The sequence below is a fragment of the Oncorhynchus clarkii genome, chromosome 10 (genome assembly GCF_045791955.1).
Source record: "Oncorhynchus clarkii lewisi isolate Uvic-CL-2024 chromosome 10, UVic_Ocla_1.0, whole genome shotgun sequence".
In the NCBI taxonomy this organism is placed as follows: Eukaryota; Metazoa; Chordata; class Actinopteri; order Salmoniformes; family Salmonidae; genus Oncorhynchus; species Oncorhynchus clarkii.
Window position 1 is genome coordinate 57013951 of NC_092156.1, and position 26807 is coordinate 57040757.

Genomic DNA, 26807 nt, shown 5'->3' on the forward strand with positions numbered 1-26807 from the left:
TGATGACATCATTACCTAATAACCTAAAATCGCGTCATTACGTAGAATACACAATGACGTTACTCAAATTGACTGGCCATCTACGCGAAAAATATGATTTGATATTTGTTAGTTTAGATTTGTTTGTTTATTATCACATTTTTATTTGTAAAAGTAAAATAAACAACACATTGTATATGATCAGATTTTTTACACAACACATTGAATTATTGAACATTTACACATTACACATTATTGAACAATTACATTGAATTTATTTTCTCTTTAACTAGTAAACCTACACATTCTGAACAATTATAGTTTGAAGCAGTCTATTGGTAGTTAGTTAACATGCTACCTAACTGATCAACAATTATAGGTACAAGCTAATAATAAGGTATATATGCTATCTTATTGAAAAAGCAACTTAACCCAAATAACGATGTGTGCGCTAGGCAGCTCTCTCCAGGTTGTTGTGCTGCTTGGCTGGCTAGCTGCTTGGCTGGAGCTGGAACCAGCAGAAGACCGCATTTGAGTGTGGCAAGGAGAGGGCAGCGAGTGCAGTTTAGCACAGTTCTTCAAATGGATTTGATCCGGAAGAGTCCGTGTAGTCATTCACTTCACTCGACTATATTTTCAGTTGAGTCCCACCTAAACAGATGGATGTTTCTCCATTGGGAAACAATTTTATCAATTGTTTTTCTCAATTGTTTGGAGCTTATACCCCAGTACCTCAGCTACTTTGATCATTTCAGTGGTGCCTTTATTGTGCTTTAACATTTCCTTAACACTGAACAAGGCCATGTTTCGCAAGGCTTCAAGGTTGTCTGGGAGCCTTGCTTGCAGCTCCTTGCTTAAAGCAACAATGTAGTTGATGCACACTCTCCGAATTACATTTTCGTCCTCTGGCGCAAGACTGAGTTGGTACACTGTGCTCTCGAAAAGATCCCCAAGGTATGGTGATGGACTGAGATGTCCATCAATGGCATTATTCAGGACATCAATTTTTGCCATAGGGTTGACTACTCTGCTGCAAATTGATGTTAAGAACAAATTCTTATTTACAATGGCAGCCTAAGAACAGTGGGTAAACTGCCTTGTTCAGGGGCAGAAAGACAAATGTTTACCTTGTGAGCTCGGGGATTCGATCCACCAACCTTTCGATTACTGGCCCAACCTTCTAACCACCAGGCTACCTGCCGCTCCAAATGCATGTGTAGATTGAAATGCAAGGCAAATATCACGATTTTCACACCATTAAACGAGCTAACATAATAAACCCAGCAAAAAAATAAATCTCCTCTTACTGTCAACTGCGTTTATTTTCAGCAAACTTAACATGTGTAAATATTTGTATTAACATAACAAGATTCAACAACTGAGACATAAACTGTTCCACAGACATGTGACTAACAGGAATGTAATAATGTGTCCCTGAACAAATGGGAAGGGTCCAAATCAAAAGTAACAGTCAGTATCTGGTGTGGCCACCAGCTGCATTAAGTACTGCAGTGCATCTCCTCCTTATGGACTGCACCAGATTTGCCAGTTCTTGCTGTGAGATGTTATCCCACTCTTCCACCAAGGCACGTGCAAGTTCACAGACATTTCTGTCCAAATGAGCCTGCAGGAAGGGTACCACATGAAGAAGATTTCTTGCTGAGCTGCTGTTAGGTCCAGGTTGTGTTTGTATACGTTTCGGCATGCAGATCCCATTAGAGTCCTCAGAGTGGCAGCAACAACCTCATCGTCCTTTTCCAGAAGTCCCGTGGCTAGTGGATAGTCCTCCCATTCACCTCTAAACGTATCCCAGTTCGTGCTCCAATCTCCGCTGAGCTTCATAGCAGCGGGAGGGGGAATGTTCGCTGCCATGTCTAACAGGTGCTAACGACACTGAAGCTAACTAGCAAACTCACTCTAGCTAAGACCAATTCCGGATTACAAAGGGAAAACCAGCCACGTCGCGGACACCTATGTCTCGCAGGGCTCTCCAGAGGGTGGTACGGTCTGCCCAACGCATCACAGGGGGCACACTGCCTGCCCTCCAGGACACCTACAGCACCCAATGTCACAGGAAGGCTAAAAAGATCATCAAAGACATCAACCACCTGAGCCACGGCCGGGTTACCCCGCTGTCATCCAAAAGGCTAGGTCAGTACAGGTTCATCAAAGCTGACTGTTAAATAGCCATCACTAGCAAAGTACCACCCGGCTACTCAACCTTGCACCATAGAGGTTGCTTCCCCATATATTATAGACATGGAATCCACTGGCCACTTTAAATAATGGAACACTAGTCACTTTAATAATGTTTACATACTGCTTTACTCATCTCATATGCATTTACTGTATTCTATTCTACTGTATTTGTCAATGCCACTGACATTGCTCATCCTAATATTTATATATTTCTGAATTCCATTATTTTACTTTTAGATTTGTGTATTGTTGTGAATTGTTAGATACTACTGCGCTGTCAGAGCTAGGAACACCAGCATTTCGCTACACCCGCAATAACATCTGCTAAATATGTGTATGTGACCAATAAAATGTGATTTGATTTTGATTTGAATTAAAAGGTATACATTAATAACCATAGGTCTATACCTACCTGTATATTACAGCAGTAACAAACACCAACACGAAGTACAACTTCTATAGGAATAGCCTACTCACCGATGATGAGAAGTACTGATATTCCCAAATATTGAAGCGTTGTCATTTTCCAGTTGTCTACTGCTGGGACTTTAAATGTCTCTTCACTTGCTTTACATTTGGGTCTCTGGAGGACATCCGTCTCTGTCTCAATTGTCTCAATTAAGTGAAATGACAATGTCAGCCAATGGGAATGCGAGACGGTCTCAACTAACCATCCAATAACCAATATGATTGGTTCCAATTATATTCACCCTCGCCCCAAATCCAATTTTCAGAAAACAAACCGAGGACCTGCGAGAACGGAGGTGGGGGATAGAAAGAAGATATGGCGGAAACTGAGCTTTTGTTTGAACGCGCTAGAAGTCGAGTTGTGACTCCTTTCACAGGAAGTGAGAATGAGTTGGTTTCTCATATAACGTTTGGATTCATGAGATACCCTGTAAGAGCTTTTGTGCACAAGCCTCTTCAGTGTCATACATGTAAAAGATGTGGTCATGTGTCAAGTGTGTGCAGAAGGGAAGAATATCGACTGAGGTAAAGACCGTTTCAAGATGGATATTCGACGGATTTTCGCGCTTTCAAACCTCAATAGCTTTCAAACCACTTGAGACACAGAATCCAAATAAATGTCATTATGTTGGAAAAATTGCGCACAACATTGCACAGGTCTTATTTTCCTGAGTTGGACATTAATTTGCTTTCCAGAGCTAATAAACACGTGGAAATGTGAGCAACATTTTGTATTCCTAGTTGAATTAGTTAGGGAGTGTAAACAAAGTACCAGCTTTTTTTTACATTCGAATTTCAATAGCGCATTGGTCATGTGGCCTATTTGACTGAAACAAGGTCCAGAATGTCCACTGACTACCCTTCGATATTGCACACCCTTTAGTTTGTCCATTTTCATCTCACAAGACTTTACATTAGTTTTTAAAAACGTAAAATGTCCATAGCTCCTTGGTCATGTGACCTAGTGACTTAAAATGAGGTTCAGAATGTCCACTGAGTGGGCCTACACATTGCACACCCTTTAGTTTATCAATGTTCAGAGGTGTTCGAACAGAGGTGCTTAAAGGAAGGGGCACAGGTAGGCCTCATGAAAAACTATGTTTCATATGCTCTTTTTAATCACAGTAACAGGCAGGAAATTGTCAGTCAGAGTGAGCTTGATAAGGTGAAATAATCATTTTCATAGCATCACTTTCATATACTGTACATTAAGACAAATCCTTCCATGTTGAGTATTAGAATGCAGTTTCCATAACCTGATAATGACTTGATATTTGAGTGCATTCACAACAAGCCACCTGCACACAACTTACAAAATGCAAAAGTGCATTTGAGGGTTCGTTTTTCTGATGAAAATAGTTATTTGATGCATGGCCTACTATTTCTAACTGGAAAAATACATTCCTATGTCTTTTGTGAGTAAAATCCTTTTTCCAAAATTGATTTAGGTACATTTTTGTGACGAGGTATGAGGGTTGTGATATGGGTCATTTAATAGTACAATCATTTAAGGGATCAATACATTTCTATGTTGCTTCCCCAGTATCTGCATGAACCATCAGGCCAAGTGTTTTTGGTTGACCCTGCTGGACAGAAAGAGGAGGAGGAATCGGAACACGCTGCATTCAAATTCAGGTCTTAGTTATTCCATTGTACTGGATCTAATACATATTAGCATTTTAACTACATTCATAAGTGTAATAATTTTTTATGACAAACTTTGAAAAACTCTCTTGGCTGCTGGCTCTGTCACTTTCAGACATGCGCAGAGCAGACTGAAAGGGGAAGGGTAGCTCTTGACTTGAACCACAGGGGTTCTCTATTTTTATGTAGTTGTCAGACAGCCGTATGATCAGTTCAAACCTATGATTTCAGAGTTCAACAAAGCCAATAACTGCTTCATGTGTGCCACTGATAAAGAACCTGGATGTGGCCCAAAGACTGACTGGGTTAGTAACTTTATTTAACATGTTTATAACATTTTGACAACAGTGACAGCGTGTAAGGACAATATATGATATAACACAATGGATGGCTAATTCGTCATTTGTCATACTGCATTGATATTTTATATTATTTATAACGTGTTACGCTTTGTTTTGTTTTAGATTGAATGTTTTGCATGCCCGCGGTGGTTCCATGTGAAGACAAAATAGTTCAACAAAATATTTCAACAGTATAAAGAACACAAACTGTATAAAGAACACACACTGAAGAGGCTCTGAAATATATATCAACCGGGGATAAAGAGAAAGTTAACACTGAAAATGTTTCATACTAATTTGAAGGTCTGTTGACATGTTGGAAAATATTAATGGTCTACAATTTCTGTTTAATTTGTCAATATTACATTTTTATTCCTTGATTTACTGGCCACCATTACTGTGGTTATATTATATGTTCAGTATATGTATTGACCAGCAAACCCACTGCAGCCTACCTCACTAGCGCACTCTCCATCCCTGCTTTGGACAATTAATAGCATGACTCTCGTACTTTGCCCTTTTCCTTTATGGTTGATATTAACGACGAAATTAGATATTATCTGTCTCTCTCCTATTGTGTACCGCTGTTAAATACTTTGTAAAAATAAAACACAGGTGGAAAAAGTACTTAGAACTACCAATTATTATAGATAAATATTAAAGAAAAGGGTAAACACAACACTGGACTGAACGCCCTAATTGGCAAACTAATATTAATGTACAACAATATAGAAGAGACATAACTAGAGGTTATGCAATATTAAAAATGCAAAATTTTAAATGATTAAAAATGCATGTTACACCGCGTTATTTTACAGTACAATCAGGAGTGTGCAATACAGAAGGGTACATTCTGAACCATGTTTGAAGTCACTAGGTCACATGACCAAGGAGCTACTGAAATTTTAAATTTGGAAAAATTAATGTAATGTAAAAACATGTGAGATGAAAATGGACAAACTAAAGGGTGAGAAATATAAAACGGTAGTCAGTGGACATTCTGGACCTTGTTTGAGTCAAGTAGGTCACATGACCAATGAGCTATTGAAATTTGAATGTAAAAAAAGCTGGTACTTTGTTTACGCTCCTTAACTAATTCAACTAGGAATACAAAATGCTGCTCACATTTCCACATGTTTATTAGCTCTGGAAAGCGAATTAATGTCCAAATCATAGAAATAAGACCGGTGCAATGTTGTCTGCATAATAATATAATACAACATAATGACATTTATTTGGAGTCTGTGGCTCAAGTGGTTTGAAAGCTATTGAGGTTTAAAAGTTCGAATATCCGTCGAATATCCAACTTCAAACGGTCGATATTCTTCCCTTCTACACAAACTTGACACATGACCACATCTTTTACATGTATGACACTGAAGAGGCTTGTGCACGAAAACTCTTACAGGGTATCTCATGAATCCTAACGTTATATGAGAAGGGAGAGACTCCTCATCAAAGAGTAGCATGGATGAAGTGAACTTTTCTCCGTTCACCATACAGGTCAATCGACGTGCACCAAACACTCCATCGATGTCTTCAGTTATATCGTGTGGTTTTACTTCTTGCGCGAACCCAGAAGTAACCCGCTTGATAGGCGCCCTGCTACGAAAATCCATGCAGAAAACATTCCACTCTGATCTTTTCGAGTCTTTAAAACACGCTTCTTCTGCTCCGCAGACACACAAAACAAATCTAAATAGGACCAATCTCGTGACTGGAGACGATACACGAGTCTAGTGGTTTCCTATTTTAGAACACAAGTTGAGTTCTTGTTTCCCTTTTTCTTCGCCACTGTAACCGACTCATTCTCACTTCCTGTGAAGGGAGTCACAACTAAACTCCTAGCGCTGTCAGAACGAAACCTCGTTTCCGCCATATCTTCCTTCTATCCCCCACCTCCGTTCTCGCACGTCCTCGGTTTGTTTTCTGAAAATTGGATTTGGGGCGAGGGCGAATATAATTGGAACCAATCATATTGGTGGTTGGATGGTTATTTGAGACTGTCTCGCATTCCCAAATCACAATCAAATTAAATTTTATTGGTCACATACACATATTTAGCAGATGTTATTGCGGGTGTAGCGAAATGCTTGCTGGTGTTCCTAGCTCTGACAGCGCAGTAGTATCTAACAATTCACAACAATACACAAATCTAAAAGTAAAATAATGGAATTGAGAAATATATAAATATTAGGATGAGCAATGTCAGTGGCATTGACTAAATACAGTAGAATAGAATACAGTATATACATATGAGATGAGTAAAGCAGTATGTAAACATTATTAAAGTGACTAGTGTTCCATTATTTAAAGTGGCCAGTGGATTCCATGTCTATAATATATGGGGAAGCAACCTCTATGGTGCAAGGTTGAGTAGCCGGGTGGTACTTTGCTAGTGATGGCTATTTAACAGTCAGCTTTGATGAACCTGTACTGACCTAGCCTTTTGGATGACAGAAGGGTAACCCGGCCGTGGCTTGGGTGGTTGATGTTTTTGATCTTTTTAGCCTTCCTGTGACATCGGGTGCTGTAGGTGTCCTGGAGGGCAGGCAGTGTGCCCCCTGTGATGCGTTGGGCAGACCGTACCACCCTCTGGAGAGCCCTGCGAGACATAGGTGTCCGCGACGTGGCTGGTTTTCCCTTTGTAATCCGTTATTGTCTGTAGACCCTGCCACATACGTCCAAGTGTCTGAGCCCTTGAATTGCGCATCTGTAACGGATGTGAAATGGCTAGCTAGTTAGCGGTGGTGCGTGCTAATAGCTTTTCAATCGGTGACGTCACTTGCTCTGAGACCTTGAAGGAGTGGTTCCCCTTGTGTTGGCCGCAGCTTTTGTGGAGTGATGGGTAACGATGCTTCGAGGGTGACTGTTGATGTGTGCAGAGCGTTCCTGGTACGCGCCCAGGTCGGGGCGAGGGGATGGACGTAAAGTCTATGCTATTACATTGATGATGTTGACCCGGATCACTGCTTGCTGCGGAAAAGGAGGAGGTCAAAAGGGGGGTGAGTGTAACGGATGTGAAATGGCTAGCTGGTTAGCGGTGGTGCGCGCTAATAGCGTTTCAATCGGTGATGTCACTTGCTCTGAGACCTTGAAGGAGTGGTTCCCCTTGCTCTGCAAGGGCCGCAGCTTTTGTGGAGTGATGGGTAACGATGCTTCGAGAGTGACTGTTAATGTGTGCAGAGCGTCCCTGGTTCGCGCCCAGGTCGGGGCGAGGGGACGGACGTCAAGTCTATACTGTTATACATCCACTTGGTCTCTGTACTGATGACCATATTCCCAGTCACCTTGCCATGGTTAAATGCGGTGGTCCGTGCTTTCAGTTTTGCGGGAATGCTGCCATCTATACACGATTTCTGGTTTGGTTGGTTTTATTAGTCACCGTTGGAACAACATCCCCTATACACTTCCTGATGAACTCAGTCACTGATATGGGTGTAAGATGGTATAGTAATGCTATCTGTTGGTAAATGTTAATTACTGCAACTCCAGTGTTTTACCGGTGTGCTTGAAATACCCGGATGTATTGCAATGTACTGAACAAGACTAGTTACTCGCATCAATATCTCTGTCTTGTCATTTAACATTCAAACATGATGTCAGAGTCGGATAACTAACCATGATTTCCCGCAAATTAGAGTCACCTGGTCTGGTTTACCAAAAAAAATGCTTATTTGAGTAAAAGTTTGCCGAAATTGATCTTAGCTTGAGTGAGTTTGCTAGTTAGCTTCAGTGTTGTTAGCACCGGTTAGACATGGCCGCGAACATTCCCCCTCCCGTCGCTATGAAGCTCAGCGGAGATTGGAGCACGAACGTTTAGAGGTGAATGGGAGGATTATGCACTAGCAACGGGACTTCTGGAAAGGGACGATGAGGTGGTAGTGGCTGCCACTTTGACGGACTATAATGGGAACTGAATGCCGACAAGTATACAAACACAACCTGAACCTAACAGCAGCTCAGCAAGGTAACGCAACAGTTGTTCTTGATGCTCTTGAACGTTACTTTAAGCCAGCAAAGAACGTTATCTGCAAGCGTTACGTTTTCAGTTGTTGCAAACAGGAGGACGAGGAGTCCATTGACAGCTTTGTCACTAGGCTAAGGGAAATGGCAGCTAGCCATATGTGACTATGGTGCTTTAAGAGATGAAGTGGTCAGAGATAAGATAATGCGTGGCATAACTGATGAGGGTACGCGCAGGAGTTTGCTGAGAGAACGTGACCTAACACGGAACCCAAACCGTCTGCACGCGTGCGCCATCGTGCATAAATGTATTTTGTCCCTCTACACCAAACGCGTCATCAACACGCAGGTTAAAATGTCAAAACAAACTCTGAACCAATTACATTAATTTGGGGCCAGGTCAAAAAGCACTAAACATTTATGGCAATTTAGCTAGTTAGCTTGCACTTGCTAGCTAATGTGTCCTATTTAGCTAGCTTGCTGTTGCTAGTTAATTTGTTCTGGGATATAAACATTGAGTTGTTATTTTACCTGAAATGCACAAGGTCCTCGCAACCAGGAACCAACCCAACGCCAGAAAATATCCCAGTCCACGTGATCAAAATAATCTTGAAGCATGGATTCCGGTTGGTCAGACCAGTGTTGAATAGACCTTAGCACTAGTACTTTCTGTTTGAGTTTCTGCCTATAGGAAGGGAGGAGCAAAATTAAGTTGTGATCTGATTTGCCCGAAGCGAGGGCGGGTCTTGTAGATCGCGAAAAGGCGAGTAAGCTAGTGTTTTCCATAAACGAGTCCTACAGGCAAGGTGTTGATAGAACTTCAATAGCATTTTCCTCAAATTTGTTTTGCTAAAATCCCCAGCTACAATAAAGGTGGCCTCAGGATATGTGGTTTCCATTTTGTATAAAGTCCAGTGTAGTTCCTTGAGCTCTTTCTTTTCTTTCATTTTGTATGCGCTTTTTAGCATACACAAGAGGCTTAGGCCTATTTAATTACATTTTACAAGTCTATTAGGGACGTATTCTATCAGTAACGTATTCTACCAATAAATCTCCTTAAAAACACATCCCTATAGAACAATCCTTAAATAGCTTTTAAGGCATAGAAACCGTAAATGGCTTGTTAACAGGAAATACATTTATTTCCATGACAGAATTAAAAAGCTATTTTGGACTGACCAATGTAGATGTTTTCAAATACATGTAATTTAAAAAGGTAAATATCATGAAATTTAAATTTGAAATCTTGTGAACATCAGAGTAACCTTGAGGGAATAATATTTGTCTGAAAGAGATATTGTTATGATAAATCAAATATACAAAAACTTGCAGAGAGCATATTCAACTGAAAATCTTATTAAAAAAAATATAAACTATTGGAAACAAGACTTAAAAAGAACTGATGTTGGTACATGATTGAGGGAATGTCGGCACATAACTAACAAAATTAGATTACGAAACTGTAGGCTACGCTAACAGTATAATACAATGTACATAATGTATTATACAAGATACATAATTCACAAATTCTACAGCACAATGGTAGAAACATATCCTAAGTGTAAAGCTAACAGTGACTCAATAATCCATGCTTTCTGGGAATGCTATAAAGTCCAAAAAATGATGGGAGGAGCCAGAACGTTGGCTGTCAGAAGTAGCCTATTACAATGTAAACGTACTTGTAATCCGTCTGTCTGCCTCTTTCTAGACCTGGTATATTTGGGTGTAGTGAGATACCCGATGGGTTGGATAATTATCTCATCCCTCATCTTGAAAAAAACAATACTAAAAACGTGGAAATCAACCTGTCAGCCATCATGAACAGAATTGGTGCATGGACGACTGAGATTTTTTGTTGTTGTACACTTTCAGGCCATGTGGCAAACAATAATGCAGGCACTAGGGATGGGGGTGTGAGCATGCGCGTCTGGGCAGATGAGATGTAGTCGTTGTTTGTGCGTGTCTGTAAGTTATTGTTCATATGTGTATGTTTGTATCTGGTGTTAATAAATAACTATTTTAACTATTAAATAGATAGAAAAAGTAAGTAGGGGAGGTGCATCTGCGACAGCCGGACATTAAAGTAGTTTTCAAACAGCAAGGCTCAGATCAACATCACAGTGTTGGCATTGTTTATAAAATGTCATTTAAATTTTCAAAATAAACATGCATTTAAACCCCCATATCACACACGTTGTTGCAAAGGCTTGTGTGTCGCCTACTGGTTAAATTCGTGTATTTTCGCACGAATTAAGTAGCACATAAATTCGTGTATTTTCGAACGAATTGAACCACACAAAAATGCACAACAACGCACGAAATCTGCTGAAATACATTTTGTACATACATGCGCGAATTGAATGTGAGGCTGGGCTGCACACACCCACAAACTAAAATCACAATGTGCGTAGGCTACATTGTACAATCACTTAGTGAGAGAGACTCAAATCACATTTATTTGCATATATTCAAAGTTTCGCATGGGTCAAATTAAAGCACCCTAATGATTGGGTGACAAACCTACAATGTGATGGCTGCAGGATGAAGTTTGTAAAGAGCAAATGCAGAAACTTGCAGTCGACTGCAGTCAAAACTTCATGACATTTGATCACAGGATTTTTGTAACGTTCATGCAGTTGACATGGAGATGCAAGTCAGAAAATGTGTATCCCCAGAATGCAATACATTTTGACTTGACAAAGGGGATCAGCTCGAACGCGCCCATTGAGATGAGCACAATGCAACACATATTTTCTCACCGGGTATCTGCGCATGTGCAAGGGATTGCTTCAGGTTGCTAAAAAAGTGGTAGCTACGGGACCAAAACAGCAGAGAGTTTAGCCTTGCGCTTCAAAGCTACACGGCCCGGTTTCCCGATAGTGATGGAATTTATGCTCCAAGAAAGATATTATCACAATCGCTTCAAATATTAAGGCGGCTTATTATAATGCTTACTCTATAATAATGCTCTAAATCGAGATTTGGCACGTTAGGCTACACATCATGTAATATATTGAGACAAATTACAGAGCCTACAAGTATCAAAATATACCTCAATTGATTGAACATTAAATGTATTTCAATATTATTAGCCCACTGTATTTATATTTTAATGCAGTCATCTCGATTTTAATTTGAAGCATATTTTTACATATTGCTGGTTTGTATCAATTGCAAAGATAGTGGTAACTATTTGTAGTCGACTTTGAAGATATCAGTGTTAGATTACGAGCTTTTTCAAGTGCAACATTAATCAAGATTACTTTGGGAAACAATGCAGAGATTTAAAGATGTTCCTATGAAGGTTATACCTTTCTTTGGCTTTTGGGAAACCGGGACCAGGTTGTGGCAATTGACCCACTACAGTTTACTTTGTGCATCTACGTTATCTCGCTGTCTACCTTTAAACCTAACCTAACCATCACCTTATGCATTATGCCGAGTTCAAAACTACTGGAAACTCGGAACTCTCCGACCTCAATGTGTTCAAGACAACTGGGAACAAGGGGAAAAATACGAAATCCGAATGGGAAAAATCGTTTTGAATTTTGAACGGTCTTCCAACTCGGAATTCGAACTCGGGCCTCTTTCTGATGTCGTGATTTTACAAGTTGTCTTGAACACACCATTACTGCGCCACAGCTGCATGGAGTGACATCCCCTAAAACAAAAAATGTCTCATAGCCTCGCACAAATAGGCATCTTTCTGTCCCTAACACTAAAATTAAATAATATAAAAATGAAAAATAACTGTGTTTTTTTTATTTAAAAAAACAACAACTAGTAAAGTGGCCCTGAAAACTAATTTAAACTGAATTTCAAATTAAAATCTGAAAATGAATTTTAAACAATTTAAACACACACACACAGTATGATTTGTGCCCTTTTGTCTTTGCTACTGAACAACACATTCATATTTTATTTGTTTGATTCCAGATCTGTTGGGAGCTGTGAATGCTGAAGTCAATACATTGACAGGGAGAGAGAGGCAGTCTGTCACTCTACACACTGGACTAACTGGACTACAGGCTGATAAGATATTTTGGTTCTTTGGTCCAGTCATTCCAAACACCTCAATAGTTGAGAGTCAGGTCATCAGAGGAGAGAACATCACAGAATTCAAAGGAAGATTCCGAGAGAAACTGCAGCTGGACAGAGAAACTGGATCTCTCACCATCAGAAATCTCACCCTCAACAACTCTGGAGTTTATCAGCTAGACTTTTTCAATACACACAAAACATCTCAGAGATTCTATCTAACTGTCTATGGTGAGTATTGTTTTTTTATATATAACAAGGTTTCAAGTGGGACCCAATGCCCATACCTTACAGTAATAGGTGTGACACAAAACATTACACAGTGCCTATAATATTCGCCCCCAGTGGACTTTTTAACATTTTGTTGTGTTACAAAGTGGGGTTGACATGGATTTAGACCAATAGGGTTGTTTTGTCATTAATCTACACAAAATACTCCATAATGTCAAAGTGAAAAGAAAACTCTATAAAATGTTCAACCCACTTTGTTAGAACAAGCCTAAAATAGTTCAGGATTAAGATTGGCCTAACAAATCACATACTCTGTGTGAAATAATATAATAATATGATTTTTGAATGACTACCCCTTAAGCGTCGCCCTTCAGCGTCGTCAGGATATGTCCGGTGTAGGCTGTCATTGTAAATAAGAATTTGTTCTTAACTGACTTGCCTAGTAAATTGAAGGTCATTTAAAAAATAATAATAATTCAATCCATCCCATTTTGTAGCACAATAAAATACTTATTATAGGCACTATATTATTATTATTATAATACATAATAATAATAATTATTATTATTATTATATAATAGGCTATATTATAATGCTAGCCATGTTGTTGCAGTTTTTTTCAATCACTTTGGCACATTTTTCTGATGTAAGGTATATTTTCAAAACTCTTGGTACAACAACCTTTGAATTAGGATTCATTTGAGGTCAAAACATCTTAAAACCCTGAGTCATTCATGAAAAATCCTGTTTTCTTCAGAAAATAACATGAACATTGGATTTAGTCACCAATACTGTATATCAGAGAATGATACAGGCTCACTCAATTTTACTGTGGCATTTAATCTAATAGCACAAAATACATGATACAATTTTCAAAACAGATATTTTTGAAGTGCTGAATAGAATTAAAATTAGAGGATAAATAACATTTCCCATTTTTGTATTAAATTTTGGAGCATGTTGAGATTTTTTTTTTACTTTTGCCTTATAGAGTACAAACGAAGAAGAAATCGTGAAATATAGGATTATCAGAGAATCAACAATATCAACAATATCTACAGCTGTGTGGCTGCCAACCCAGTCAGCAACCAGACAACCAAACTCAACATTGAAACACTCTGCCTTCAGTTTGTAGGTATGTCATTAATGGTAATGTGCAACATTTTCTTTGTTATTGGGCTGGTTAATTAGTTTATTTGGATCCCCTGTCACTTCTATTCTTCCAGCACTGTGGGTTAGACACCAGATAAAACAGTCATATTTATCGACAGGAACAGCCCACACAGACAGCATTCAGTTACATTATTTTTTGCTATTGATTAAATTAAGCAAAAAAGTAGAACAATTTAGCAACACTATCAAATTAAATTATGAGAAGAAACAGGGTAAAGTGTATATATTGTTTTGGGACTCATCAGTCAGAGTCTGATCCTAATCTAATCACAATCGTTGTGATAGTCCTTGGAATAGGCCTAACGTTATTTATCGTAATATGCTGCATCTGGAAAAGGAAATATATTAAAGGTAAGTGACATCCTTCTTGAGTAGCCTAAAGACAAAGTACTCCTGTCATGGTTGATACTGTATGGTATGAGCAGTGTTGAAATACGCAATTGTTTTTGTGCTCACTGTACAGGGTGCTCTTTATCCACCTCAGGGAGTCCAGAAGAGGAGGACTCTGTGGTGTAGCCTACTCTGTCAGACCCTGCATTTTTATTTATTTTTATTTTACTAGGCAAGTCAGTTAAGAACAAATTCTTATTTTCAATGACGGCCTAGGAACAGTGGGTTAACTGCCTGTTTAGGGGCAGAACGACAGATTTGTACCTTGTCAGCTCGGGGATTTGAACTTGCAACCTTTCGGTTACAAGTCCAACGCTCAATTTCATCTTCTCATCTCCCCATTGAAGAAAAAGAACCCATTAGACTGTGTCCCTGCCACTGTAAAAACAGAATGTACATTTTGTCATGAACAAAGGATGTGTTTTATGCAGCAAATAATCCCTCCTCTACACTGTACCAACTTCTGACTACAATTGTATTACTAAAGGAGTATTTTAATACTTAAACAAAGAGTCTGTGTTTCCTTTCCATTACTAATGTATGTTTGATAATTATATAGACCTGATCATTTGTTGAAGAAATTGACCAACAGTTGAATAAATATTTACATTTTTTTTTAAAGATAGCCTTTAAGGGGAATTCCACCACTTTTCAACCTTATATTCATTATTTCCAGTATCAAAGAAGTGTCTACAGTGCACTTCTATGATCTGTGGTTAAAAAATGCTTCTGTGACATCAAGGTGCTCCTCACTTCACTACGATTCTCATGTTTGAAAATCAGTTTTATAAATGTTTTATATATATATTTGTTTACCCCATTTTTCGGTATCCAATTGGTAGTTAGACTTGTCTCATGGCTTCAACTCCCTTACGGACTCGGGAGAGGTGAAGGTCGAGAGCCGTGCGTCCTCAGAAACACAACCCAACCAAGCTGCACTGCTTCTTGAAACAATGCCCACTAAACCCAGAAGCCAGCCACACTACTGTGTCAGAGGAAACCGCATACACCTGGTGATGGTGTCAGTGTGCACTGCACCCGTCCCGCTACAGGAGTGAGTCGCTAGAGCGCGATGGGACAAGGACATCCCTGCTGGCCAAACACTCCCCTAACCTGGACAACGCTGGGCCAATTGTTCACCGCCCCATGGGATTCCTGGTCCCGGCCGGCTGCGACAGAGCCAGGATTCAAACCCAGAATCTTTAGTGCCACAGCTCGTTCTGCGATGCAGTGCCTTAGACCACCGCCGATGCCATCACATGAATACATTTATGTATTTTTTCCACAAAATGTATACATGCACCATTTTCACATATGTAGAGACTGGAATTGTGATGGAGAAATTGAAAATGAGGTTGAAAAGTGGTGGAATTGCCCTTAAACTTTTGGCTATTTACTGTATTACAAAAGTCATATTGAACTTTGTTTGGTTGACATCGGGACCAAATATCAACATTTAAAATATACTTTATATATCTAATGGTAGGATAGTTTCATCTGAGCCACTGGCTCAATCCTATTATTTTACTTACATTTTTGGTTTATTTGGAGACCTAAATCCAACATATCACTTGTTAACTTGTCGACACGTTAATAGGCTATTTACTGTATTACACAAGTGATTTTGAATTGTGTTTGGTTGCCAATGCAACCAAATATCAACATTTGAAGGAGATGTATCTTTTGTTTTAGTCTGGCTTTAATTCCAGTTCGTCTACAAATGAATAATTGATGCGTCAGATTCACATCTCCATCTCAACCAAAAATCACAGTTAAAGAATAGCACTAAATCAAATCAAACTTGATTTAAGGTGCATTTAATGTTTGATTGGTTTGATTTAGTACTAACTCTTAATTTTTGGTTGAGATGGAGACGTGAATACCACATGTCAATTATGTTAAAATGATAAATCAACCAAAGCTTCAAACCCAAGGCCTATATGTATTATCTATTTTTAGTTGGACCCTTTGTTGAATTTTAAACAATAGCTATAAAGGCCTAAATAGTATAATTGATAAATGAATTGTAAAGTATGGTTACGTTTCATTTGCTTTGTTAAACATATCCTTTGGAATGACTTCGAAAGCAACAGTGAATCTATTTAGTTATTTAGAGATCTCTCAATCATTCTCACAATAGCACATTGGTAATAGTCAGTGAGAAATATCAAAGATGGGCTTAATTAAGACCCTGGATGGGAGACCAAATGGGTAGCTGTATATAGATTAACTCTCCAGTAGGAGGTGTTGCCCAGCCTATTGGTTTTTTTCTGATAGTGAGTATAACGTTGAAGATCTGATGTCGTTTCAAAAGTACAAAATCAACATATGTTAAACAAGGTTTGTCTATGTTGAAAATTGGTTACCATGATGACATACACTGAGTATCCAACACATGCTCTTTCCATGACATACTGTAGACTGACCAGGGGATTCCAGGTGAAAGCTTCGATCCCTTGTTTTTTTTATACATATTTTTGTATTGAACCTTTATTTAACGAGGCAATTGATGTCACCCATTGATGTCACCTACTAAATCGACTTCAATCAGTGTAGATGAAGGTGAGGAGACAGGTTAAATAAGGATTGTTTTTAAAGCCTTCAGACATGGAGTATGTATGTGTGCCTTTCAGAAGGAGAATGGGTTTCCCGTTCTTCTCTCCTCTGTACCAGGACAAGGTTACTTCTTTCCCGTTCACCACAGAACACACCACAGGACACACCACAGAACACACCACAGGACAGCTCCCACTGACCAACCGACTGTCGACTGAGGGATTATGTGGGGTGTTTCTGATGTTAGGAGTAGGCACTGAAGCTGGGACACCAGGAGACCAACAGTTATTACAGTGATTATTGGGCACAACATTGACTAACGGTCACATTTATCATGAACAATGAGGAAAGGGAATGTGTGTGTTTACCATGAACAATGTAATTCTGAATACAGATCTTGTTCGATGTTGATTGAAAACTAGTCTCTTGACTTGATTTAAAACATAGTCACCGTAGACTGTGAAAATGATATTGTGGTAGGTGACCTGTTCACTGATGATTTGAAGCTGATAAAGTCCAGCGTCGTTGATGGTGAGGTTTCTGATGGTGAGAGAGATCCAGTCTGAGCATCCATCTGTAGTCGGTCTTTGAACGGCGCAGAAGCAAAGTTTGGTAAGAGAATTACGGTTTGTGCCGTCATTCTGATAACTCAATTGATTGACCATGGCATGGAATCATCTCGGTTTTCATTTCAACCATATTTTTATACATTGCTGGAATGTATCAATTGCAAAGAGTGTTAACGTGATATGTGGTCGACTATGAAGTTATCATCGTTAGATTACGAGCTTTTTGAAGTGCAACAATAATAAAGATTGCTTTGGGAAACAGCTCGGGGATTTAAAGATGTTCCTATGAAGGTTCTACTGATTAACTTTTTGGGCTTTTGGGAAACCGGGACCAGGTTGTGACAATTGACCCCGTTTACTTTGTGCATCTACGTCATCTCGCTGTCTTCACATACGACTAAAACAAACCCTCAGCGCCGCAATACCGCTAGACCAAACCGAGTATCGCCCAGGTTGGCACACTGTCACAAGTAATAAAAACAAGGACGAAACACAAACGAGATGGTACAGCAGAGCACCCCGATGGAGAGGCTAGCTAGCTGCTCTAAACTATTGAATAGCTGCGGGTAGCCTATACTTCTGCGCTTATACACTAACATAGACCGCTTACCAAGCGAACCCTTTCTGGAATCCGCCGATAAAAGGAAGAGGTGAAAGTAGTGACCCGAAAGCGCCACCATGAACACTGGAACAATCTATACAAAAAGAGGGAGGGGCCTAACTGCCCTAACTTCAACTATTAACCGTGCGCCCGCCTGAAAGCGTAGAGAGCGTAAAGTGGCCGTGAAGAGACCTAAAGTCACAGTAATAGAGAACTATAAAATGACAACGCTTCAATATTTGGGAATATCAGTACTTTTCATCATCGGTAAGTAGGCTATTCCTATAAAAATTGTACTTCGTGTCGGTGTTTGTTTTTACCCCCAATTCACAAGACTCCTGAACAGGTAATCAAATGGCTACCCGTACGATTTCCATTATGTTCCCCCATAAAACCTCTTTTACATGGCTGCTACTCTCTGTTTATCATAAATTCATAGTCACTTTAACCATATCTACATGTACATGCTACCTCAATCAGCCCGACCAACCGGTGCCTGTATATAGCCTCGCGACTGTTATAGCCTCGCTACTTTTATTTTTCACTGTCTTTTTTTACTGTTGTTCTCATTCCTTTAATTACCTATTGTTCACCTAATACCTTTTTGCACTGCTGGTTACAACAGGCAGGTCTCCTCATAATGTGTAGGCTAGCCTATTAGAGATTGCTTTGGAATAACAGCTCGGAGATTTTAAAGATGTTCCTATGAAGGTTCTACTGATTAACTTTGTACTGCTTTTGGGAAACCGAGCCCTAGGTTGTGGCCATAGACCCAGTACTTCAGTTTAATTTGTGGTGTCTACGTAATCTTGCTGAGTTTACCTTTAAACCTAACCTATAACCTTAAACCTAAAAATACATGTTTTTATAAAACTTAAACTAAATAAAAACTAGTAAAGTGGATCTGAAAACAAACTTAAGGTCAACTGAATTTCAAATTAAAACAAAACTATAATAACCTTGACACACACACACAGAATGATATGTGCCTTTTGTCTTTGCTACTGAACAACACATTAATATTTTATTTGTTTGATTCCAGATCTGTTGGGAGCTGTGAATGCTGAAGTCAATACATTGACAGGGAGAGAGAGGCAGTCTGTCACTCTACACACTGGACTAACTGGACTACAGGCTTACAAGATATTTTGGTTCTTTGGTCCAGTCATTCCAAACACCTCAATAGTTGCGAGTCAGGTCATCAGAGGAGAGAACATCACAGAATTCAAAGGAAGATTCCGAGAGAAACTGCAGCTGGACAGAGAAACTGGATCTCTCACCATCAGAAATCTCACCCTCAACAACTTTGGAGTTTATCAGCTAGACTTTTTCAATACACACAAAACATCTCAGAGATTCTATCTAACTGTCTATGGTGAGTATTGGTTTTTTATATATAACAAGGTTTCAAGTGGGACCCAATGCCCATACCTTACAGTAATAGGTGTGACACAAAACATTACACAGTGCCTATAATATTCGCCCCCAGTGGACTTTTTCACATTTTGTTGTGTTACAAAGTGGGGTTGACATGGATTTAGACCAATAGGGTTGTTTTGTCATTAATCTACACAAAATACTCCATAATGTCAAAGTGAAAAGAAAACTCTATAAAATGTTCAACCCACTTTGTTAGAACAAGCCTAAAATAGTTCAGGATTAAGATTGGTTTTACAAATCACAAACTCTGTGTGAAATAATATAATAATATTATTTTTGAATGACTACCCCTTCCTGTGTACCTGATAGGCTACATACAACATCTGAAGGTCCCTCAGTTGAGTAGTGAATTTGAAGCACAGATTCAACCACACAGACCAGAGAAATGTTCAATACCTCATCCAGGCTGTATCACAACCGGTCGTGATTAGGAGTCCCAAAGGGCTGCGCACAATTGGTGCAGCATCGTCAGGGTATGTCCGGTGTAGGTTGTCATTGTAAATAAGAATTTGTTCTTAACTGACTTGCCTAGTAAATTGAAGGTAATTTAAAAAAAAATAAAAAAAATCAATCCATCCCATTTTGTAGCACAATAAAATACTTATTATAGGCACTATATTATTATTATAATACATGACAATAATAATAATTATTATTATATAAGCTATATTATAATGCTAGCCATGTTGTTGCCGTTTTTTTTCAATCACTTTGGCACATTTTTCAGATGTAAGGTATATTTTCAAAACTCTTGGTACAACACTTGTAATGCTCCATGTCTTATGTTCAGAACCTTTGAATTGGGATTCATTGGAGGTCAAAACATCTTTCAACCCTGAGATTCATGAAAAATCACGTTTTCTTCAGCAAATAACATGAACATTGGATTTAGTCACCAATACTGTATATCAGAGAATGATACAGGCTCACCAATTAGTAATTTTATTGTAACATTTAATCTAATAGCACAAAATACATGATACAATTTTCAAAACGGATATTTTTGAAGTGCTGAATAGAATTAAAAATAGAGGATAAATAACATTTCCCATTTTTAATTAAATTTTGGAGCATGTTGAGATTTTTTTTTGACTTACTGAAACAGTTTTTGAAAAGAAATCGTGAAATATAGGATTATTGTGGCATGAATTGTCTAACAGAAGCCTTCAGTAAAAGGAATTGATGTAGTATACTGTATGCCATTTCTGCCCCAAGCAACATTGCACAATATAAACTTTTGTGACTTGTCACTGTAACTACTACAGTATCACCAGCTAAAATCATAATCTTATAGTGTATCAATTAAATTCTGATATTTACAACACCATTGTAGCGATTGTTATTATGTCCCCAGTCACCGAATCTAAAGCCGTATTATGAATAGGCCTAACCAGACATTGAGAATGGAAACGGTTTAGGCGAATCACATGTATGTTCTTGTAATAATGTGGGGTTAGTCATGTTATCCGATGTCTTGTTTTTTGATCACCTGTCAGATAAAAATAACCATGTTTAGAGTTTGTGGTCGAACGCCGACAATTGGATTGTGCGCGCAAAACCTCATGTTGTGCTTTGCTCCGTAGCCTAAAATGCTCTGTCTAATCATGTATTTAGCCTAGGCATACTTATCGAAACTTAACTATAATGTGATCATATATAACAATTACAACGTGGAGGTATATCAAAACTAATATTAAACAATTTCCTTGTTTATTGTTCATTTCCTGGTACGAGTTTTGACTGTCAAACAGTGGGTGCGTTCGAGCTCATAGTTTATTCAGTGTAGCCTACGGGTATAATGGCAACAGCTTATGCAAGAGGAGGCAGGAGCTGTATGTTATTTTTGTTTGTATGTTGTGTTAAGTCATCGGCATAATTCTTCACTTTCTAAATTAAAAGCCTCAGTCTGGCAAGAAAATACTTTGAATATAAATGCAAATTGAAAGGGTGATTTTGTGCAGTGAACAAGTGACTGTTTGTTGCACTCAGTCAATTGAGAATGTGCTTAGTTTTGAATTGAGCAGTTTTGATCTGTTTAGATTTGTGCTTAAAGTTGTGAAAATGTACACATACTTGTGAAAATTGCACCAAAGTGATAAATAAAAAACTGAATGTGCTCACCACACCTTTGTTACTAGTGAGAGTTGTCCTCCTACCCAGAGGACCAATATTAATGACATGAATCTGTGTTGAATCATTGTTTTCATTTTAAAATCCCAGCTCCAGTACCACTTCCTCAAGTCAGAAAAATCCCTCAAGGTGATTTTCTGGACAGTTCATCAGAGAAGGGGAGCTGTTCAGTGGTGTGTTCTGTGGAGAACCGGAGAGACATGACCCTGTCCTGGTACAGAGGAGAGAAGAGACTCAACCAGACCAGCCTCTCCACCAACCTGTCTCTCCCTCTGGAGATAAAGCTACAGGACAACAACATCTACAGCTGTGTGGCTGCCAACCCAGTCAGCAACCAGACAACCAAACTCAACATTGAAACACTCTGCCTTCAGTTTGTAGGTATGTCATTAATGGTAATGTGCAACATTTTCTTTGTTATTGGGCTGGTTAATTAGTTTATTTGGATCCCCTGTCACTGCTATTCTTCCAGCACTGGGGGTTAGACACCAGATAAAACAGTCATATTTATCGACAGGAACAGCCCACACAGACAGCATTCAGTTACATTATTTTTTGCTATTGATTAAATTAAGCAAAAAAGTAGAACAATTTAGCAACACTATCAAATTCAATTATGAGAAGAAACAGGGTAAAGTGTATATATTGTTTTGGGACTCATCAGTTTGTTCCCTGTTTTTATTCCGACAGAGTCTGATCCTAATCTAATCACAATCGTTGTGATAGTCCTTGGAATAGGCCTAACGTTATTTATCGTAATATGCTGCATCTGGAAAAGGAAAGATATTAAAGGTAAGTGACATCCTTCTTGAGTAGCCTAAAGACAAAGTACTCCTGTCATGGTTGATACTGTATGGTATGAGCAGTGTTGAAATACGCAATTGTTTTTGTGCTCACTGTACAGGGTGCTCTTTATCCACCTCAGGGAGTCCAGAAGAGGAGGACTCTGTTGGTGTAGCCTACTCTGTCAGACCCTGCATTTTTATTTATTTATTTTCATTTTACCTTTATTTAACTTGGCAAGTCAGTTAAGAACAAATTCTTATTTTCAATGACGGCCTAGGAACAGTGGGTTAACTGCCTGTTTAGGGGCAGAACGACAGATTTGTACCTTGTCAGTTCGGGGATTTGAACTTGCAACCTTTCGGTTACAAGTCCAACGCTCAATTTCATCTTCTTCCCCATTGAAGAAAAAGAACCCATTAGACTGTGTCCCTGCCACTGTAAAAACAGAATGTACATTTTGTCATGAACAAAGGATGTGTTTTATGCAGCAAATAATCCCTCCTCTACACTGTACCAACTTCTGACTACAATTGTATTACTAAAGGAGTATTTTAATACTTAAACAAAGACTCTGTGTTTCCTTTCCATTACTAATGTATGTTTGATAATTATATAGACCTGATCATTTGTTGAAGACATTGACCAACAGTTGAATAAATATTTACATTTTTTTTTAAAGATAGCCTTTAAGGGGAATTCCACCACTTTTCAACCTTATATTCATTGTTTCCAGTACCAAACCAGTGTCTCCAGCGCACTTTGTGTATGAGTGTCTACAGCTTCCCATGTGTTTGAAGAATGGTCCACCGCCCAAAGGACATTCACTCAACTTGACACAACTGTGGGAAGCATTGGAGTCAACATAGGCAATCATTGCTGTGGAATGCTTTCAACATCTTGTGGAGTCCATGTCCTGACAAATTGAGGCTGGTCTGGTCAACATTGATTACTTTTGCCAAATCCAATGTATTTTCCACATCACAATAACTTGACAAATTATGTTGAAACAATGTTGATTCAACCGGTGTGTGTCCGGTGGGATTTTATGGTTTTTGTGACACCAACTGTGGGTTTGCTAGTTGATAAAGGAATTTATATGTTTAAAGTAATGACGAAAGGATTCCACCCTGAAATCATATAATTGTATGAAATGTGTTAGAGTAATAATTCCATAATGTGTGTGACTAGGCCATTGTGTTACTGTTTCGCAATATGAGCTGGGTAGAGTTGAAACATTCAAGGCCAACTGAACTGTCGACTTGTGATAACTCTGAAACCAAATAACAGGAAAGAGGCCTCCCCAACTTTGGTAAGGGGGATTAACTGTTAGGAATGGCTAGGCTTGTAGAAGGTAATGAGAAATTATGTGTGTGTGTGTGTGTGAGGGGTTATAAAATTACTGTGTCCTCATTTTTTACTTCAGAGTACTCTCTGAATAAAGGATTGATCTATTGCAGACTGGGGGCTTTGTCTAATTCTTCATTAACTAGGGTCTTACAAACTTCTGGGAATTGGTCAAAGTTATAAATAGTTTAGTTAGAACATTGAACCAGTATAGTAGCATAAAGGGTTATAGGTAACATAGCATAAGTTGAACTCTAATTAGGACAGTGTATTCATTAGTCGGACACTGTTGCAAAATGTTTAGCGATGGAAACCGTTTCCTCGAAACTGAAAACGTTTTGCAACAAAAATTAGAGTTTCTATTATGCAAAATTCAGGTGGATCCCTGGCTGTTTCATTTCATTTGCCTCCGTAGAAGGTGCCATGTGGAGCTACAGTCACAGCCGTTTTATATCAAACGTTTATATATGGCTTTATATGGATTGAATTTACCTTCCTCTTTTATCATTGTTTGCCATCAATATCACTTGGATATTGAGGCCTCTTGTATTCTCACACTGATGAGGTGTGCGGTTATTCCCTTACAAGGCACAGTCTTTTTTGTGATAATGTTTACTTAACTACAACAGCAACCTCTCATCTCATCTGTGGAAATGCATATGGAACCAAAACCTGTAGAGTATTTGGCATCTATAGAAGTGTCTGTTGTTTGTTTTTATCTGTGCTGAGGAGCAGGGAAACTTGAATCAGCCCAACTGGGTGCTAGGGGTGAGGGGCAAGATAGAAAATAGCCTTTTGGGTTCCAACTAGAACCCTTTTGGGTTTCATGTAGAACTCTCTGTGGAAAGGGTTCTACATGGAACCCAAAAGAGTTCTACCTGGATGGAATGGAAACAAAAAGGGTTCTTCAAAGGGTTTGCCTATGAGGCCAGTCGAATAACCCTTTTAGGTTCTAGATATCATTTTTTTCAGCTAAGAGTGTAGGCACTAGACACTATTTTAAACTCATAACAATCTCCAGATTGCGCAACAAAAAGATCCGGGTTGTCGTCACAACAGCACTATTGCTGCACAGCTCCAGGAGCTCTGCTCAGTGAGCTAACTAGCCATTGTGCCAAAATACAAATGCTGAGAGAATGTTGTTATTTTAATAATTTCTATGTAATATCATGTTTTTTTAACATATTTGAATATACAACAAACTGTTGATTCAATGTCCTTGTTAGTACCTGACAAGATTAATTCCCGCTGAAAAGACTTAGAATAACTATATTTTAACAGGCCACTGTTAAAGTGCTGTTATGTGTCTGACGTGTGATCTCCATGGGTGAAAGCACCAATGACACTGTGATAGCATTATGACAAGGAGAGCAATGTCCACTTTCCTAAAACAAAACAAAATAGTCCACCAACAAACACCATGATACTTTTCACGGTTATGACAAAGTTGTGTATTCTTGACAGGTATCCTTATGCTTTTGCTATAGCAATTGACATTAGTGGGCAAGTGAAAACAACTTCTGTTATAAAACTGTTTCCAGTACATAGTTACTTTTCCAAACACATTTGAGTAATTTCGGCAGACGCTCTTATCCAGAGCGACTTACAGTTTGTGCGTTTATCTTAAGGTAGCTAAAAGAGACATATCATATCACAGTCATAGTAATCAAAACATTTTCCTCGTGTAGCTATCAGCAAAGTCAGTACTAGTAAGAAAAGACAAGTACAAGTGTTAGTTCATGAAAGGTAAGGGTGTTTGTTTTTTCTTCTCATTATGTCATGACATTTGTTACGTCATGTAAAATGACAATATCGTCACACTGTTCAAGTCCATGCAAAACGATGGACAGTTTTTTAAATAGTGATACCCCAGAGAGTCAAGTCCGAGTCTAAGGGTTTCTCCTGTGCCAGAAGTGATGAACCAGCAGAGCGATCGTGGCCACAGCCACCAGGGCAGACAGGACTGATCGCACCACCAACTCAGTCAGGGTGATGCACCGGGCACAGTCACTGGAGTCTGAGTGAGAGAGACGCACAGACAATGAGAGTCACATTACGCATATCAATTGATCCAATATCAGTATGCTATGGATTGTCGACATACCTGCATGTTGCAGACAGTGCTCCTCAATGCTAAGTATGGTTGTCTGGTTACTGACCGGGTTGGTTGCTACACAGCTGTAGGTGTCACTGTTTTTTCCTTTAATTTCCAGAGGGAGAGACAGGTCGGCCTGATGGGGACTACTTGTATTGTTCAGTTTCTCCTCTCCTCTGTACCAGGACAAGGTTACCTCTTTCCCGTTCGCCACAGAACACACCACAGAACAGCTCCCACTGACCAACCGACTGTTTACTGAGGGATTATGTGGGGTGTTTCTGATGTTAGGAGTAGGCACTGAAGCTGGGACACCAGGAGACCAACAGTTATTACAGTGATTATTGGGCACAACATTGACTAAAGGTCACATTTATCATGAACAATGAAGAAAGGGAATTTGTGGATTTACCATGAACAATGTCACTCTGATTTCAGATCTTGTTCGATATTGATTGAAAACTGGTCTAAAACATACTCACCGTAGACTGTGAAAATGATATTGTGGTAGGTGACCAGTTCACTGATGATTTGAAGCTCATAAAGTCCAGAGTCGTTGATGGTGAGGTTTCTGACGGTGAGAGATCCAGTCTCTCTGTCCAGCTGTAGTCTGCCTTGGAATCTCCCTTTGTACTCAGTTATAATTTCTCCTCTGAAGGCCTGACTCTCAACAATGAATATCTCTGGACGGACTGGCCCAAATAGCCAAAATATCTTTGCGTCACTCTGTAGTTTGGCAAGTCCCGTGTGTAGCGTGACAGTCTGCCCTTCTCTCCCTCGCAGTGGCTTCACTTCCGCCTTCAGATCTGAAACACAGTAACACATTTGGTAAGTCACCCACCTAGTCTAAGAAGAGT

At 39.1% G+C, this 26807-nt stretch overlaps 2 protein-coding genes across 2 annotated transcripts in view; one reads left to right on the forward strand and one right to left on the reverse strand.

The window, feature by feature from the left end:
- The window catches only part of LOC139419278 (T-lymphocyte surface antigen Ly-9-like), a 38362-nt gene extending 15056 nt beyond the window's left edge, over positions 1–23306 (forward strand). The window contains exons 7-10 of the mRNA XM_071169231.1: positions 1964–2130; positions 21816–22106; positions 22416–22517; positions 23245–23306. Of these exons, the coding sequence (XP_071025332.1) occupies positions 1964–2130; positions 21816–22106; positions 22416–22517; positions 23245–23306 (622 nt within the window). The remainder of the gene's footprint in view (positions 1–1963; positions 2131–21815; positions 22107–22415; positions 22518–23244) is intronic.
- Positions 23307–25725: 2419 nt separating this feature from the next.
- Positions 25726–26775, reverse strand: LOC139419279 (CD48 antigen-like). Its single transcript, XM_071169232.1, has 3 exons — positions 26433–26775; positions 25960–26256; positions 25726–25872 (listed from the first exon to the last, which is right to left on the reverse strand). Exons 1-3 carry the CDS (start codon positions 26773–26775, stop codon positions 25745–25747), a joined length of 768 nt encoding a protein of 255 aa, XP_071025333.1. The 3' UTR covers positions 25726–25744.
- Positions 26776–26807: the final 32 nt, after the last annotated feature.

Excerpts from the sequence above, each read along its gene's own strand:
- LOC139419279 (XM_071169232.1), bottom strand. The coding sequence starts at position 26,775 with ATGTGTTACTGTGTTTCAGATCTGAAGGCGGAAGTGAAGCCACTGCGA. Across the intron at positions 26,257-26,432 it reads TATCATTTTCACAGTCTACG|CTTCAGTGCCTACTCCTAAC; the intron begins GTGAGTATGTTT and ends CTGGTGTCCCAG. Across the intron at positions 25,873-25,959 it reads GCACTGTCTGCAACATGCAG|ACTCCAGTGACTGTGCCCGG; the intron begins GTATGTCGACAA and ends TCTCTCACTCAG.